Raw genomic sequence first — 14,138 nt, 5'->3', positions numbered from 1 at the left:
ACACACACACACACACACCCCCACACCCACCCCCACCCCCACCCGCACCCACACCCACAACCACGTACCAGTTAGCCTTGTTTCTGTTTTAAATCCTTTAGCTGTTGATGAATTGACATTTAATTTGAACTATTTTCATACATACCTGATAATTATACAAAACTAAATGAAAAGTAGTCAGTGGTTTACCTTGAAATATAAAAAATTTACTTTTAGCACTAGCCTTACAGGATATCCTGATTTTTCATTTATTTTCTTCATTATCTAAATATTTTATTGATTGATTTTATTTCTCTCTCATTTCAACATTTTTTACTTTATTTTTATTTTCAGACTTTTAAAACGTTGCTACAAAAGTTTAGCAATGGCCCTCTTTCAAAATAATGTTTAATAATCAATTATTAACAGTTGTGTGAATTTTAAAATTTTATTGATTGATCTGAGAATTGTTCTTAAGATTTTGATTTCAAATTTAATCTCTCAGTTGTGAACATTGACTTGGCATAGTGATTAACAATGTCAGTTTTTTCCTTCTTTAAGCAAGTGAAAATGACATTTATATTGGGATGTGTTTTTCATATCCATTGCAGACATCCCGCTCTGACCACTGCTTCTCTTGTTGACAGCTTCCAGTGTGCTAGGTCTACCTCTAAAAGGCCTAAGGCTGAGGAGGAAGAGGAAGTGTCAGCTGAAGTCGATGGGGCAGAGGTCCCTAACCCCGACTCAGGCACAGATGACCTCAAGGTCAGTGAAAAGTCAGAAGCAGCAGCGAAGCTGAGGAACACAGAAGCACCTTCAGAAGAAGAGTCCTCTGCTAGCAGGATGCAGGTGGATCAGAATTTATCAGATCATATCAAACTCTCAGGTGAGAAGATGGTTGATTATGTTTCACATATAAGTAGTAGGTGGTTGATGATCAGATGTCTTAAACCGATGTTCACTATGACAAGTATCTGACTAGTCCACATAGCTTAATCAATAATATACCCAAAGTCATGGGGTAACTCAACCAAGAGTCCCAGGGGATATTATACAAAGCCTCACTGCTGTGTGTCGCAGAATTGTGAGACAAGCAGCCAGCAGTGCCTATTTGGTTTAATAAAAAAGAAGAGACTAAAATGATTATTATTATTTTTTTTAGTGCAACTCAATTTACAATATACGTTTTTGGAAGGCTTCTTTTGAATTCACATGAGTAGAGAAAACCAATTATTGATAATTCTTTGTAGATTCTTAGCTTTCGACTTAAGAAGAAAATAAAGATCAAGGTTTTAAGAACAACAACAATAATAAAAAGTCAACCTAGTGAAATGACATGTATAGTCCCCTCACTTCTCTTCTGTACTAAAGCAATTGTCTAAAAATCTCAGCTACTTTGCCTTTTCTCCCTTTGGTAGCATATTTTTCTGAAAGTGCTTTAATGATTTGCCTCTTTCATATTTGTTGGAGTTTTTGTCTCGTAATAATCATGCTAATTCCTGTGTTCCTCTCATACCTCTCATCCTGTAAATCCTTCCTCATGGGATTCCCCACTCTGCCAGAATCTGACTCCCTCTACTGCTTCCCCCTCACTCATGGCACCATTGCTCTTGCCTGGACGACTGCAGCAATTGCTTCCTTCTTATTCAGGAGTGTCAGCTGTAGTCACGCCAGCTAGTCAGTTCTCCAGGTGACCATCAGAGTGATCCTTTAAAAGAAAAAAGCTTAGGTCTTCTCACTACCATCTTCTTAGTATTATTCCACCTACAATAAAAGAAAAAGTCCTCATATAGTCCTGAACTGGTCCTCAGCTGCTTCTCCAGCGTCATTGCCTTTGCTCTTGAAATAGCTGCGTGGATAGAGTTGAAACCACAGAACTTTAAAAAAATGAGTTTATGTTTTGGTGGAGAGCTAGGCAAATAACCACATAATTACAATCCAGTGTGGTAAGTAGCATTATAGAGATCGCTTAGGATGTTGCTGGTTTACCAAGGAAGGACTTCAAACACACAAAAGCTGGAGAGCCAAGGTTCCTTGGCAAAGGTGATATCTGAATTGAGTTTCGATGAATGGATACGAGATAGCAAGGTAGAGAAGGTAGCGAAGGGAATTACAACAGATGCAGAAAAGAGAGTTAGGCAATACATATGGATATTTCATTATGGTCCTTTTTTTTTTTTTTTTTTTTTTTTTTTGAGACAGACTCTCTCTCTGTCACCCAGGCTGGAGTGCTGTGGCACAATCTTAGCTCACTGAAACCTCTGCCTCCCAGGTTCAAGCAATTTTCTTGCCTCAGCCTCCTAAGTAGCTGGGACCACAGGTGTGCGCCACCATGCCCAACTAATTTTTATATTTTTAGTAGAGCTGGGGTTTCGCCATGTTGGCCCGGCTGATCTCGAACTTCTGGCCTCAAGTGATCTACCTGCCTTGGCCTCCCGAAGTGCTGGGATTACACATGTGAGCCACCGTGCCCGGCCCCTCATCATGCTTTCTCTTACACTATGTTTAATTAGCCAGTTTATGAATTGCTGGATGGTTTTGCCTAAGGGCCCTCAATTTCATTAGTTCTGTCACTCTATGGTTCTTTGCACATTGATCTCCAGGTTTTGAACCCTGGCATAATACTTAAGTAGAAGAACTGGATTGTTCAGAATCAGAGCTAGTATGTTTGGGTACAAATGAGGCTTGTTTTGTGTGTGTGCATGTATGTGTGTGTGCATGCGTATGCATGTGTGTGTAAGATATGGAATCAGTTGGGAATAATTTACTAATTCTACTTCGTAATAATACAATGCAAGATTTATTAACAGTCTTCTGTTTTATCCTCAGGAAACAGCTGCTTAAGTACATCTGTAACAGAAGACATAAAAACTGAGGATGACAAAGCTTATGCATATAGAAGTGTACCTTCTATACTCAGTGAGGCTGATGATTCCATTCCATTATCTAGTGGTTATGAGAAGCCCGAGAAATCAGACCCACCCAAGCTTTCATGGCCAAAGTCACCTCAGTCATGCTCATCAGTGTCAGAGAGTAATGATGTGTTAACAGAGGAAGAAGAGAGTGATGTGGAGAGCCATGGGAATGGCCTTGAACCTGGGGAAATCCCAGCGGTCCCCAGTGGAGAGAGAAATGGCTTCAAAGTCCCCAGTGTATGTGGCAATATCCATTTTTACCATATTCATTATATGGTGAGAGCACATTTTGAAAACAACATTCTGTGCACTGAAATCCTCCTTTAGGGCACAGATAAATAACATTTTACATTTGTGGGTCTTAATCATATTCATTCAGTAACTGGGAGGTAAGCCTTCTGTGAGCTGTGGCTCACATAGTGATAATTCAGCACACGCAGCTTATGGCCACGTGTCGATGCTTGGTTTTCTTTTTTTGTTAAAAAATTGAACTCTTTATTTTGAGGTAATTGTAGATTCATATGCATTTGTGGGAAATAGTGCACAGTGATTCTTTGTACCCTTTACTCAGTTTCTCCCAATGCTACCGTCTTAGAATACTATAGTACAAAGTCACAGTCATATTGACATTGATACAGTAAAGATTACAGAATTGTTCTGTCACTTGCAGAAGAATTCACCTGCTGGGCACTGACTACTTTCTGCTAATAGTTAATTCCTCCTGGTCCCAGCCTTCCCACAGCTTCTGTTTCAGTGTCAGGACTCACCTGGTCGTGCTTTCTTCTTACTCTTTCCTCATGGACCCTGAATCTCAGGACCAGGGTGACCTTTCTTGTCCTGCCCCCTCCTCGAAAGAGGTCTCTGCCTCTGAGGAAAGACCCCTCTGTGTTATTTAGCTTCCCATTGTGACTTTTTGGAAAATTGTACAATATTGTCCTTGTGCAGTATTAATATTCCATATTCAGTAGAAACTGTCCATGTAGCCATAAGAGTGGATCAGGGGAGCTAGGACTGTCTGTAGCAATTGTCAGAATTCAGTACTTTTTTTGATGTATCCAACCTTGATTAGGGAATTCAAGTGGATGAGGAAGGAGTAATTGTTTGAACTGACAAGTTGCGCTGGCTGCAGAACAGACACTGCTCCTGCTCGTTTCAACTCAAAACAGGTCTTTGTGTCCCTGAGTAGGAGCAAGGGAGGTTGTATAAGGATAGCAGCTTTGAATACCCTGCTTCTCATCAGTCGCAAAATGTTAATTAAATCTACTTTTCTGATTTGACCCAATAGCGTTTATCTTTTTATGTACAATTGTATATCTCATTGAATTTATAAAACATGAAAGATGAAAAAAAATATGGTCTGGTTTCTTTGAAGAGGTGCCTAAGAGTAGTCTGAAAATGGCATTCACATACTAGTAAGCAAAATTTACAATTTTGGCCAAATGTGGTGGTTCATTTCTGTAATCCCTGCACTTTTGAGAGACCGAGGTGGGAGGATCCCTTGAGCCCAGGGGTTCCAGATGAGCCTGGGCAACATGGTCAGACCCTGTGTCTACAAAAAAATTAAAGAAAAATTTAGTGGTGTGTGCCCGTGGTCCTAGCTACTAGGGAGGCTAAGGTGGGAGGATCACTCGAGCTCAGGAATTTAAGGCTGCAGTGAGCTGTGATCCCACCACTGTGCTCTATCCTGGGTGACAGAGTAAGATACCCTGTTTCTTAAAAACAAAGACGGGGGTACAGGTGCAGTGGCTCACGCCTGTAATCCCAGCACTTTGGGAGGCCGAGGCGGGCAGATCACGAGGTCAGGAGATCAAGACCATCCTGGCTAACACGGTGAAACCCCGTCTCTACTAAAAATACAAAAAAATTAGCCGGGCCTGGTGGTGTGCACTTGTAGTCCCAGCTACTCGGGAGGCTGAGGCAGGAGAATGGGGTGAACCCAAGAGGCGGAGCTTGCAGTGAGCCGAGATCGCACCACTGCACTCCAGCCTGGGCGACAGAGTGAGACTCTGTCTCAATAAAAAAAGGAAAAAAAATTTACAACTTAATTTCATGAATGAGTTAAATGTAGCCGAGCAGATATTCTTTGGACAGGTGAGTCCGTCAAATGCCCGCTTTAGTTACATTTAGTGACATTCTTTAAAGTAGAATGGAGCTGAAAGGTTCAGATTTCTTTGCTCTCAAGGAAGGTGATTATAGATCTAGTGCTCTTTTCCTTCATCTTTATCATTTCCCAAGCAAAGACTGACAGCAGAGAAACCAACATTGCTATTGAAGGTTGAGAGGCTTGGCTTTCCCATAAGAATAGCTGCATGACATTCTTTTCTTACATCGTGGTGTTGGATAACTCCTAGATGTAATACCGCCCCACTTAATTTTTGTGTAGTTTTGGTCAGTGTTTTTTAGTCTTCAGTGTAATGCTCTGTATATGCTGATAGCTGCTAGTGTTAGTTGATCTACTCAGTAAGTATTAAGGTTATTTTTTAAACTCTGTCTACCCATCCATCCATCCATCCATCTTGGGCTCCATGCTGTGCCTGGAACACACCACATATGTTCTCACTTTACGTGCTATTCTTGCTCCCCCAAATACTCCTCCCCCAGATAATCATATGTATGCACTCAAAGTTCCCCTCAAGTATCACTGTATCAGAAAGGCCTTCTCTGATTACCCTATAAAACTGCCCCTCCCCATCACTTTCTGTTCCTTTGTCCTTTATTTTTCTTCGTTGCATATTTACCGAGTAGTATCTGATAAATACAATTTATTCATTTATTATATATTCCCTTACACCTCTATAATCTATGCTTCTTGAGAGCAGAAACCTGATGTAATTTATCCTGTTACAGCTCCAGCTATGACAACAGTATGGTGCACAGTAGTGTGGTGATATTTCTTCTTGGCTGAGTTACAATTTCCCATGTTGTTTTTTAGCTATTATAAACATAGATAGCTGTCATCCTATATTGCATTTGTCATTCTTTTCTTATTCCTAGCTTTGATTACAATGGTCTTACACATTTTCTTAGAATCATATGTTGGAGTCAGAGGCCAGAGTAGTTTCTCTGTATCTGGCCACTGCTTCTTCAGCTTACCAGGAAGAAGACTAAGATTGTTTTCTTTCATAGTCACCTCTTGATGTAAGCCCGCTGGGTTCAAACTCTCTCTGATATCCTCTTTCCCCTCCCCGTGCCTTTAAAAATTTTGTGTTGTGCAAGCAAGAGAGCTTAAAAGGTGGGTCCTAGCTGGAAGGTGTACGGATACACATGACTTTCTACCTGGGAAAGGAATATATAGTCTGTAAATCCCAGGACAGAAAATTCATTGGTAAAATTTAAGTGGTTTCAACATGGCATTAATGTATCATTTAAAAAGAGAATACTTTTGGTTTCTTGTTTGACTGTTTATGTATGTGATCTAGAAGTGGTGATTCATTTCTGAATGGAAAGAAGTATACAGCCTCAACTTTGCAGGATTGTCTTCTCTGGGAGGATAGAAAATAAAATTCCTTGCTAAATGTTAACATGGGAACATCTTAGAGGTGATCAAGAGCCACAGTCCTGTATTTTTATGAATGCAATCTTAGATTTACTTATTTATTTTTGGAGACAGGGTCTTGCCCTGTCACCCAGGCTGTTGTGCAGTGGTGTGATCTTGGCTCATTGCAGCCTCGACCTCCTGGACTCAAGCGATCCTCCCACCTTAGCCTGCTGAGGAGCTGGGACCACAGGCATATGCCACTAGACCTGGCTAATTTTTTTTTTTTTTTTTTTTTTAATTATTGACACGGAGTCTCCCTGTGTTGCCCAGGCTAGTCTCAAGCTCCTGGGCTCAAGTGATCCTTCTACCTTGGCCTGCCAAAATGCTGAGATTATAAGCATGAGCCACTGTGCCTGGCCTATAATCCTAAATGTAGATTAGTTGTAAGACCTTTAGAAAACTTGCTAACTGCTTAGCTTATTGCAGGTTTAATAGGCCTACCCTGCCCTACAGCTTGTGTTTTAATACAAAGTAGAAGAAGAGTTAATTGACCTCTGGGTAAAATTACTAGAATTGATTCCTATTTCTTTTGACCTTAAGGTTAAATTTCTTAAAGGACTAATTCCTCAAGAGGTAAACAGCCACAAGATTTCCTCAACATTAAGTTATAAATCATTGTGAACGGTAGGTTTTTTTTTTTTTTTTGGTAGTTTGTTTTTGATAATGGTATTTCTCCACCATTTTTGTTCTGTAACTAGATAACAGAGGGAGAGAACAAAACTTCTAAGAGTTGGCGCCATCCACTTAGCAGGCCTCCAGCAAGATCCCCGATGACTCTTGTGAAGCAGCAGGCACCAAGTGATGAAGGTGAGATGGTGACCCTTTTAGGATTTTTTTTTTGGTATGTAAAACAAACTATTGTAGAAAAATTGCTGGATAGAAAAAAAAATTCAACAAGTAACAAATACATACTATTAGGAGATCATACATAATAAACAATTTACAGGTAAAAGGAATTTGGAACTTAAAGAGTCACTTCATATAAGCTAGCCTTATTACTGGTAAAAGTCTTCCAGGTTTATGTCATGGGATAAAATCAGTCGGCCTTGACATTTGTTTTAGGGTTCTACAGAAGAAGCTGAGACATTTCCTAAACATGCTGGATTTTAGAGTTAACATGCTGTAGGTTTCTTTACAGTGTCTTTACTTTTAACTTGAACTCTTTACATTAATTTAACCACTTTCAGTAAAAATCTATGTGCCATATCCTTTTTCCGTATCCTTTTGTAACTGGTGTGGGTTGAAACATCCTTTTTCCTTCACTAGATTGCTGTGATGCAGCTGGATGTAACGTAGTTTCATTTATAATCATTTACCATTCCTGGATGTAAATTTATCTTTTTCCCCTTTTTGTCCTTTTTTAAGACAGGGTCTCGCTCTGTTATTCATGCTGGAGTGCAGTGGAAGGTGATCATGGCTCACTGCAGCCTCAACCTCCCAGGCCTAAGTGATCCTACCTCAGCCCCGCAAGCAGCTGGGACCACAGGCATGCACCATCACGCTTGGTTAATTTTTTTAAAAAAATATTTTTGTAGAGATGGGTTTTGCTATTGCCCAGGCTAGTCTTGAACTCCTGGGCCCAAGCAGTTCTCCTGCCTCAGCCCCGCAAAGTGCTGAGATTATAAGCATTAGCCACTGCGTGCCTGGTTACCCTTCTTACCTTTCTTTCATAAAAAAGAAATTTTTATTGCCTCAAATTAAAAATCAGATCCGTGACTACTAAGTGTCTTGTAAATGTCTCTTAGCATGAAGAGAAGGCCTTGTTTTTTCTGTGTCTAGAGGATTAATTCAGGCAGGCTTTCTGTTAAGAATCCTTCTCTGAAGTATTCTCCAGTTTTACTTATGGAAATTATTAACTAAGGTCACGTGTCTGTGAGAATGCTGTTAAGTGAGTAACAAGAAGCTCAAGTTTCTTGTTTAAATAAATTTATCAGAGTAGATAGATATCTTTCACAGACTTTTTCCCCTCTTTCCCTCACTTTTCACTTACGTTCTATGTTTAGTGAGAAAACAAGATCATGGCTGGGCATAGTGACTGATGCCTGTAGTCCCAGCTACTTAGGAAGCAGAGGTGGGAGGATTGCTTGAGCTCGGGAATTTGAGACCAGCCTGGGCAACTCGGGGAGACCCTGTATCATAAAAAAGTAAAAATATCATGAATGTAGGGATTAGGGATCACAGTAGTTTGTATAAAACCAACCCACGGTTGAATTCTAACTCTTGTAATAGAAGTAATGCGACGTATTTGCATTTATTTCCGTATATCACAATGTTGAGGTTTTTTTTTTTTTTTTGCTACTTTATTATACCCAGTACAAACCATTTTCCCTTTAGTGTTAAGACAATTATAGGACAGTTCTGTGTAAAGTAATTAATACTTAATGTACAATAGTCATGATTGTAATTACCCTTTCCCATGGTAGACTCTCTTCAGTATAACTTTTCTGAAGGGAATAGGCTATGCTAAGGCTGTACCAATACGTGGAAAAGGCTGCTTTCTCCTCTGTCCTTATTTGCCTAGGAAGTTTATTTTGATATGGGCCATCATAAATTGGCCCAGAGTTTCTTTTTGGAAAGCAGTTCTGATTTCAGTTTGTATAGCTTGCAAAATTTATAAATGGATTGGTTTGATGAAGTCGTCTCAAGGGTTTGAGGTTAAATATTTTGTAGAAATGATGATTGTAGCTTTTGCAACAGTCTTTCTTTCCTTTCTAGTATGTTAAGGACCCCTGGTGACCTCTGGGGATTTTTCAGAATTGATTAGAAAAATCAGAGAAGTTTTGTGATGGCTTAAGGTTTTTACAAGCTTTCAAACTGAGAACAGAGAATATTCTGTTGCCTGAAGTAAATTATTTGCATCACTGGGAACTTGAATGTTACCTCAGCCATTTGCCTCTGTGTCTAAGTTGCTTGCAAAGTTGAAAGTGAATAAACGTTATCATTGTTAGATTGTGATGTGCAGTGAGTTTTGTGCTCACTGGGAGCATACAATTCCAAATCCAACTTGTTTTGGGGATTTTCTGCGCTCACTAGTCTGCTCCTTTTGCACTCCTCATATATAGGAACATAACTATATTAGAGCATCGGAGAATTTTGCATCTTTAAACAACAATCAGTGTCTTCTATTGGTGAATGAGCGTTTCTCTATTGAAGCTGGAAAGTTTCTCCCTAACAGAAAGGCTGCACAGGGGAAAGTGACTTGGTCTAGGACCTCTGGGAGCTGCTATGCCACTGAGAGATGAGCCACTTGTACATTGCTTTTCTCTTTAGGACAGTGCAGTGGCTCTTTGATACTCAAATAACCTGAAATGCCATAGATCATTCTGACTGGTGTCACATCCTGTAATTACAGGATCAGGAAGGACTTCGTGACTCTTAGCCTGTTATTTTCTGGGAAAAGATTTTCCATGTTGAACAGCAAAACATGAAAGTTGGTGGTGGTGGAGAAGAAGGGTCTATATAATAAAAGAATGATGATTAGAATGTATCTTTACATAAAAATTAGCATCTAACTTACTCTTTTTTGATGAAAAATAATCTTAAATATATACTGCATGTTTATATTTTATAATTTAAATGAAAATACTGAACTCTTTTTTTCTTTTAATTGAAATGTTTTTCAGTTGCATTTTTTTCTAAGGTTAGACAGCTGGATAAGGTGACTGAAACGTCAATTGAAATTCTGTTTAATGCCCAGTTGTTTAAAAATTATACAAATGTATTGAAACCTAGACTGATAAGCAAAGCTGTTTGGGTTGTTTTATTCTCGAAGCATCCAGGATATGTAGGTATTCTTCTGTTGCCATTTGTTGATATTATTGGCATATTCCTGCTCTTTTCTGAGTTCACTGTCCATAGGGAAGGAGGATGTATATGAAGTGCATGGGTGAACTGTGCATGCTCTCGTACACCCATGCACTTAGGGGAGAGGGCAATGCTCTTTCTCTGGCCATGGAACATATTAGAAGTGATGAACCCTGAGGGGCAGCCAGCTTAGAAATCTGTGGCAGTATTTCTTTCTTTCTTTCTTTCTTTCTTTCTTTCTTTCTTTCTTTCTTTCTTTCTTTCTTTCTGTCTGTCTGTCTGTCTGTCTGTCTGTCTGTCTGTCTGTCTGTCTGTCTTGTTTGTTTTTGGTTGGTGAGGATGCCTGCTCAGAAGCTCTCATGTTTCCTGGAATTGTAAACTGCTTCATTACAGGTTAAATGCTCAATTTCTCTGTGTGGCTTTGAAGCCAGTTGTCATTCAATGCTACCTTCTCTCTAGCTTCATTTTCCTCAACTTTCCTACATGAGTCTTCCTTTCTGTTTAGACCGTCAGTTCCTTAACTTTTCAGCACCAGGCACTGGTTTTGTAGAAGACAGTTTTTCCATGGATGGGGGTGGGGGGATAGGGGTGGAGATGGTTTTGGGATGAAGCTGTTCCACCTCAGATCATCAGGCATTAGATTATCATAGGGAGTGTGCAACCTAGGTCCCTTACATGCAAGGTTCACAAGATGGTTTGTGTTCCTATGAGAATATAATGCCACTGCTGATCTGACAGGAGGTGGAGCTTAGGCCTCTCTGCTCACCTCTTGCTGTGTGGCCTGTTTACTAACAGGCCACAGACTGGTACTGGTCTGTGGCCCGGGGGTTGGGGACTCCTGATTTAGACAACTTCTTCCTTACCCTCCCCCTGCTGCTTTTGCTTCCATGCATTTGCCCAGGCTGTTACATTACCTGTGGCACTCTTTTCCTTCTTGGAATGTTTCAATCCCTTGTCACCACTCACCTCTCCTCTTCCACCTCTCCTGCCCATAGACTCCATATGTGCTTGGTTCTCTTGCACCACTGATCACCTTACACTGTGATATGTTCTTTGTCTTCCATGTGTCTGTCTCCCCACTCTCATTCCTCTCCTTTGCTTCCCCTATCATGCTTTTGGTAGTGAACATTTCACTGCAATCATGGTAGCTTAAATCACGGATTCAAGAGCAGGAATACCCTGGATAAGGCAATCACTAATCCTTGAAATCAGCCATTAAAAAGTTAAATACCTCAATGTGTTACATACTGTCATATTAAAAGAAAAATGTAAATCGTTGTCCAGGAAATAGTCTCCCTATATATGTGTATAGAAAAACATGTTGTTTTAATTACCTGTAGAAATGTGATAAATTATATATTTAATATGTCAGCTCTTTCAGTTTTGTATCTTGACAGAATTGAAAATCTCTTTACCACTGTACCAGCTTCTATAATTACCTCAAAGTTAAAATGCAGCTGACCCATTGCAGATGTGGCTGGTGCCTTGGAGTTTGAGGGCTTTGGAGCTGTGACATCACGTTGGGTCAGTAAGTGACTGTTTCTTAAGGACTAGTTTATTTAGGCTATGGTGGTTGTACAGGCTACGGTGGTCCTGAGAGTGATTTTTTTTTCCCACCCACAACAAAGGAATGATGCATACACTATTGTCTTCAGCACGTTAATTAGAGAATGGGTTTTTTCCTAGGATTTTTTTTTTCTTTTGATTGCTGAGAAAGGAGTGTCGTATGAGGAAGAAAAGAAGAAAGATCAAGACTAAGTCAGTTCAGGAGAAGTCCCTAGTAAACTTAAATTTCCTACTCTTTGCAATTTGTATTTCTGTTGTTTTATAAAACCATTCTTTGAAACATAAATGTGTATATAATGTTTTCAAACTATCATGTTTAGTACACTCGGGATAATGCATCCGATATAAGGTTAAGTGGGAAAATACAGTTCAACTAGGTTTGTTTACATTGGAAACATTTTGAGGCAAGTAATTATCTTTTGATGGTTTCAGAAAGTACTTACACCTTTGCAGGTTTTATTTTTTATTTTTTTATTTTTTGAGATGGAGTCTCACACTGTCACAGGCTGGAGTGCAGTGGCGCCATCTCAGCTTACTGTAAGCTCCGCCTCCTGGGTTCACGCCATTCTCCTGCCTTGGCCTCCCGTGTAGCTGGGACTATAGGTGCCCGCCACCACACCCGGCTAATTTTTTGTATTTTTAGTAGAAACGGGGTTTCACTGTGGTAGCCAGGATGGTCTGGATCTCCTGACCTCGTGATCAGCCCACCTTGGCCTCCCAAAGTGCTGGGATTACAGGCATGAGCCACTGTGCCTGGCCCTGCAGGTTTAAAATTTTAAAATATATTTAGGGGGTACAAGTGCAGATTTATTACATGGATATACTGCATAGCGGTGAAGTCTGGACTTCTAGTCTAACCATCACCTGAATAGTGCACATTGTACCCATGAGGTAATTAATTTCTCATCCCTTACCAGCTTTGGTATCTGTGTTTGCTGCCTTGCTGCCCATTTTGATATCATTCAGACTCACAAATGTTTTAAGCCATGGCATGCTTCTTCTCACTAGCATTCTCATCAGCAGCACTTTAATCGTGCTGATGGCAACTCCAGAACTTCCTTTGAAGTGACGTTGGGCTAATAATCATCCTGCATTGACATCAGTATCTGAACATGTGCTTTATCACACCCCTGCCCCTGTTCTCCTGGCCTCATGGTGCATTGTTTGTTCTTTGAGGCTTTCATCCTGCACATGTGTGCATTTGTTTCCCAACATTTCTTATTTTACTACATTGTTTTCAATTAAAAAGTGAAAAATTGTTTTCAATAAAAAATTTCCAGCTTTTGCTACTGTTACTTCTAGTCTGCTCATTGCTTTTGTGCTTACTGTGTATCCAATCCCCTTGGTTAAGAGATGAGGTTAATGATGTTTCTAATGCAATTGTAAACTAAGGACAAGCAGTGCTAGTGTACAGCGGACTTTGTGAACGTGGCATTTGCTGACACAGTGATACTGCTCTGCTCAGCGATTCCCACCATGTGCTAGTGGTGAGTATAGCTAACATACTTGTGCTAACAGTGGAGTTTTGTTGGAGTCTGTGAAAGTTAACTGGAAAATTTATAAGAAAATTGCAAGACTGTTATTAGGTGATTTTCATTTTATTTTTTATGCTGATAATTTTTCATATTTTCTATAACAAACATTTCTTTTGTATTTGTCCAAATGAGTGTTTTTTACAGAGACTAGGCGTATCAATATGATGGAGTAGGTTACCTGATAATCCCCTAGCTATAAAACAACTAGAAATAATGGATAGTATAAAATAAACAACTTTTATACGTGCATAGAGAGTCAAAAATAGCACAAAGGATAATACCTCTCCATGCCAACAAATCAGGGTCAGTCGGCTCCAGCACTCTATTCACTGTGTGATGTCTCGGTGCCTGCGTTTACAAAGTAGTGATGGTAGCAGCACCTGCCACATGGAGGAGTTGTTTTGAGGGTTAAAAAGTGTTTGGCACATAATGACTATTTGTTGTTGCTGTTGTAAGGAGGTGGAGAAAGTGACCGCTGATTGGTAAGGGAGAGCCACGTTGTGGCCGTTTAGGAGAAATTTGCCAGGACCATAATGGATGCAGAGCAATCAGAACTAGGATGCCAAACAAAGGACCTCTCAGACATTCTGAGCTGGAGTCTTAAAAGCCTACACCTTTACTTAAGTACACACTTGAGAAAAAGAAAAAGTGGAAAACAAAATCAAGAAACAAACAAAAACAAGAGAGCTTGCTTGCCTGAAACTTAGGCTTGGGTGGTGAAGGGCAATATGATAGAAGAGAAAGTTATTCTAAGAATTCCTACCCATGTGGTCAAATTTGTACCTCTTCTTCTAAGTGAGA

General features: G+C 39.9%; 1 protein-coding gene across 20 annotated transcripts in view; it reads left to right on the top strand.

Moving 5' to 3' along the window:
- The window catches only part of KDM4C (lysine demethylase 4C), a 417,412-nt gene that overhangs the window by 222,222 nt on the left and 181,052 nt on the right, over window positions 1-14,138 (top strand). For 18 of the 20 annotated variants that reach the window (XR_012424704.1, XR_010581569.1, XR_010581570.1 and 15 more), the window contains 3 exons: window positions 627-865; window positions 2,809-3,131; window positions 7,131-7,239. Coding sequence is in view for 12 of the 20 variants with exons in the window: in XM_074017509.1 (XP_073873610.1) it covers window positions 627-865; window positions 2,809-3,131; window positions 7,131-7,239 (671 nt within the window). In the remaining 8 variants the exon portion in view is untranslated. Of the gene's footprint in view, window positions 1-626; window positions 866-2,808; window positions 3,132-7,130; window positions 7,240-11,617; window positions 11,761-11,922; window positions 13,371-14,138 lie in introns of those variants that run through there. The other 2 variants (XR_010581575.2, XM_065530581.2) reach the window with 2 other exon arrangements.

The sequence above is a fragment of the Macaca fascicularis genome, chromosome 15, assembly GCF_037993035.2.
Source record: "Macaca fascicularis isolate 582-1 chromosome 15, T2T-MFA8v1.1".
Taxonomy (NCBI): Eukaryota; Metazoa; Chordata; class Mammalia; order Primates; family Cercopithecidae; genus Macaca; species Macaca fascicularis.
This window is presented reverse-complemented; position numbering and strand designations above follow the sequence as displayed.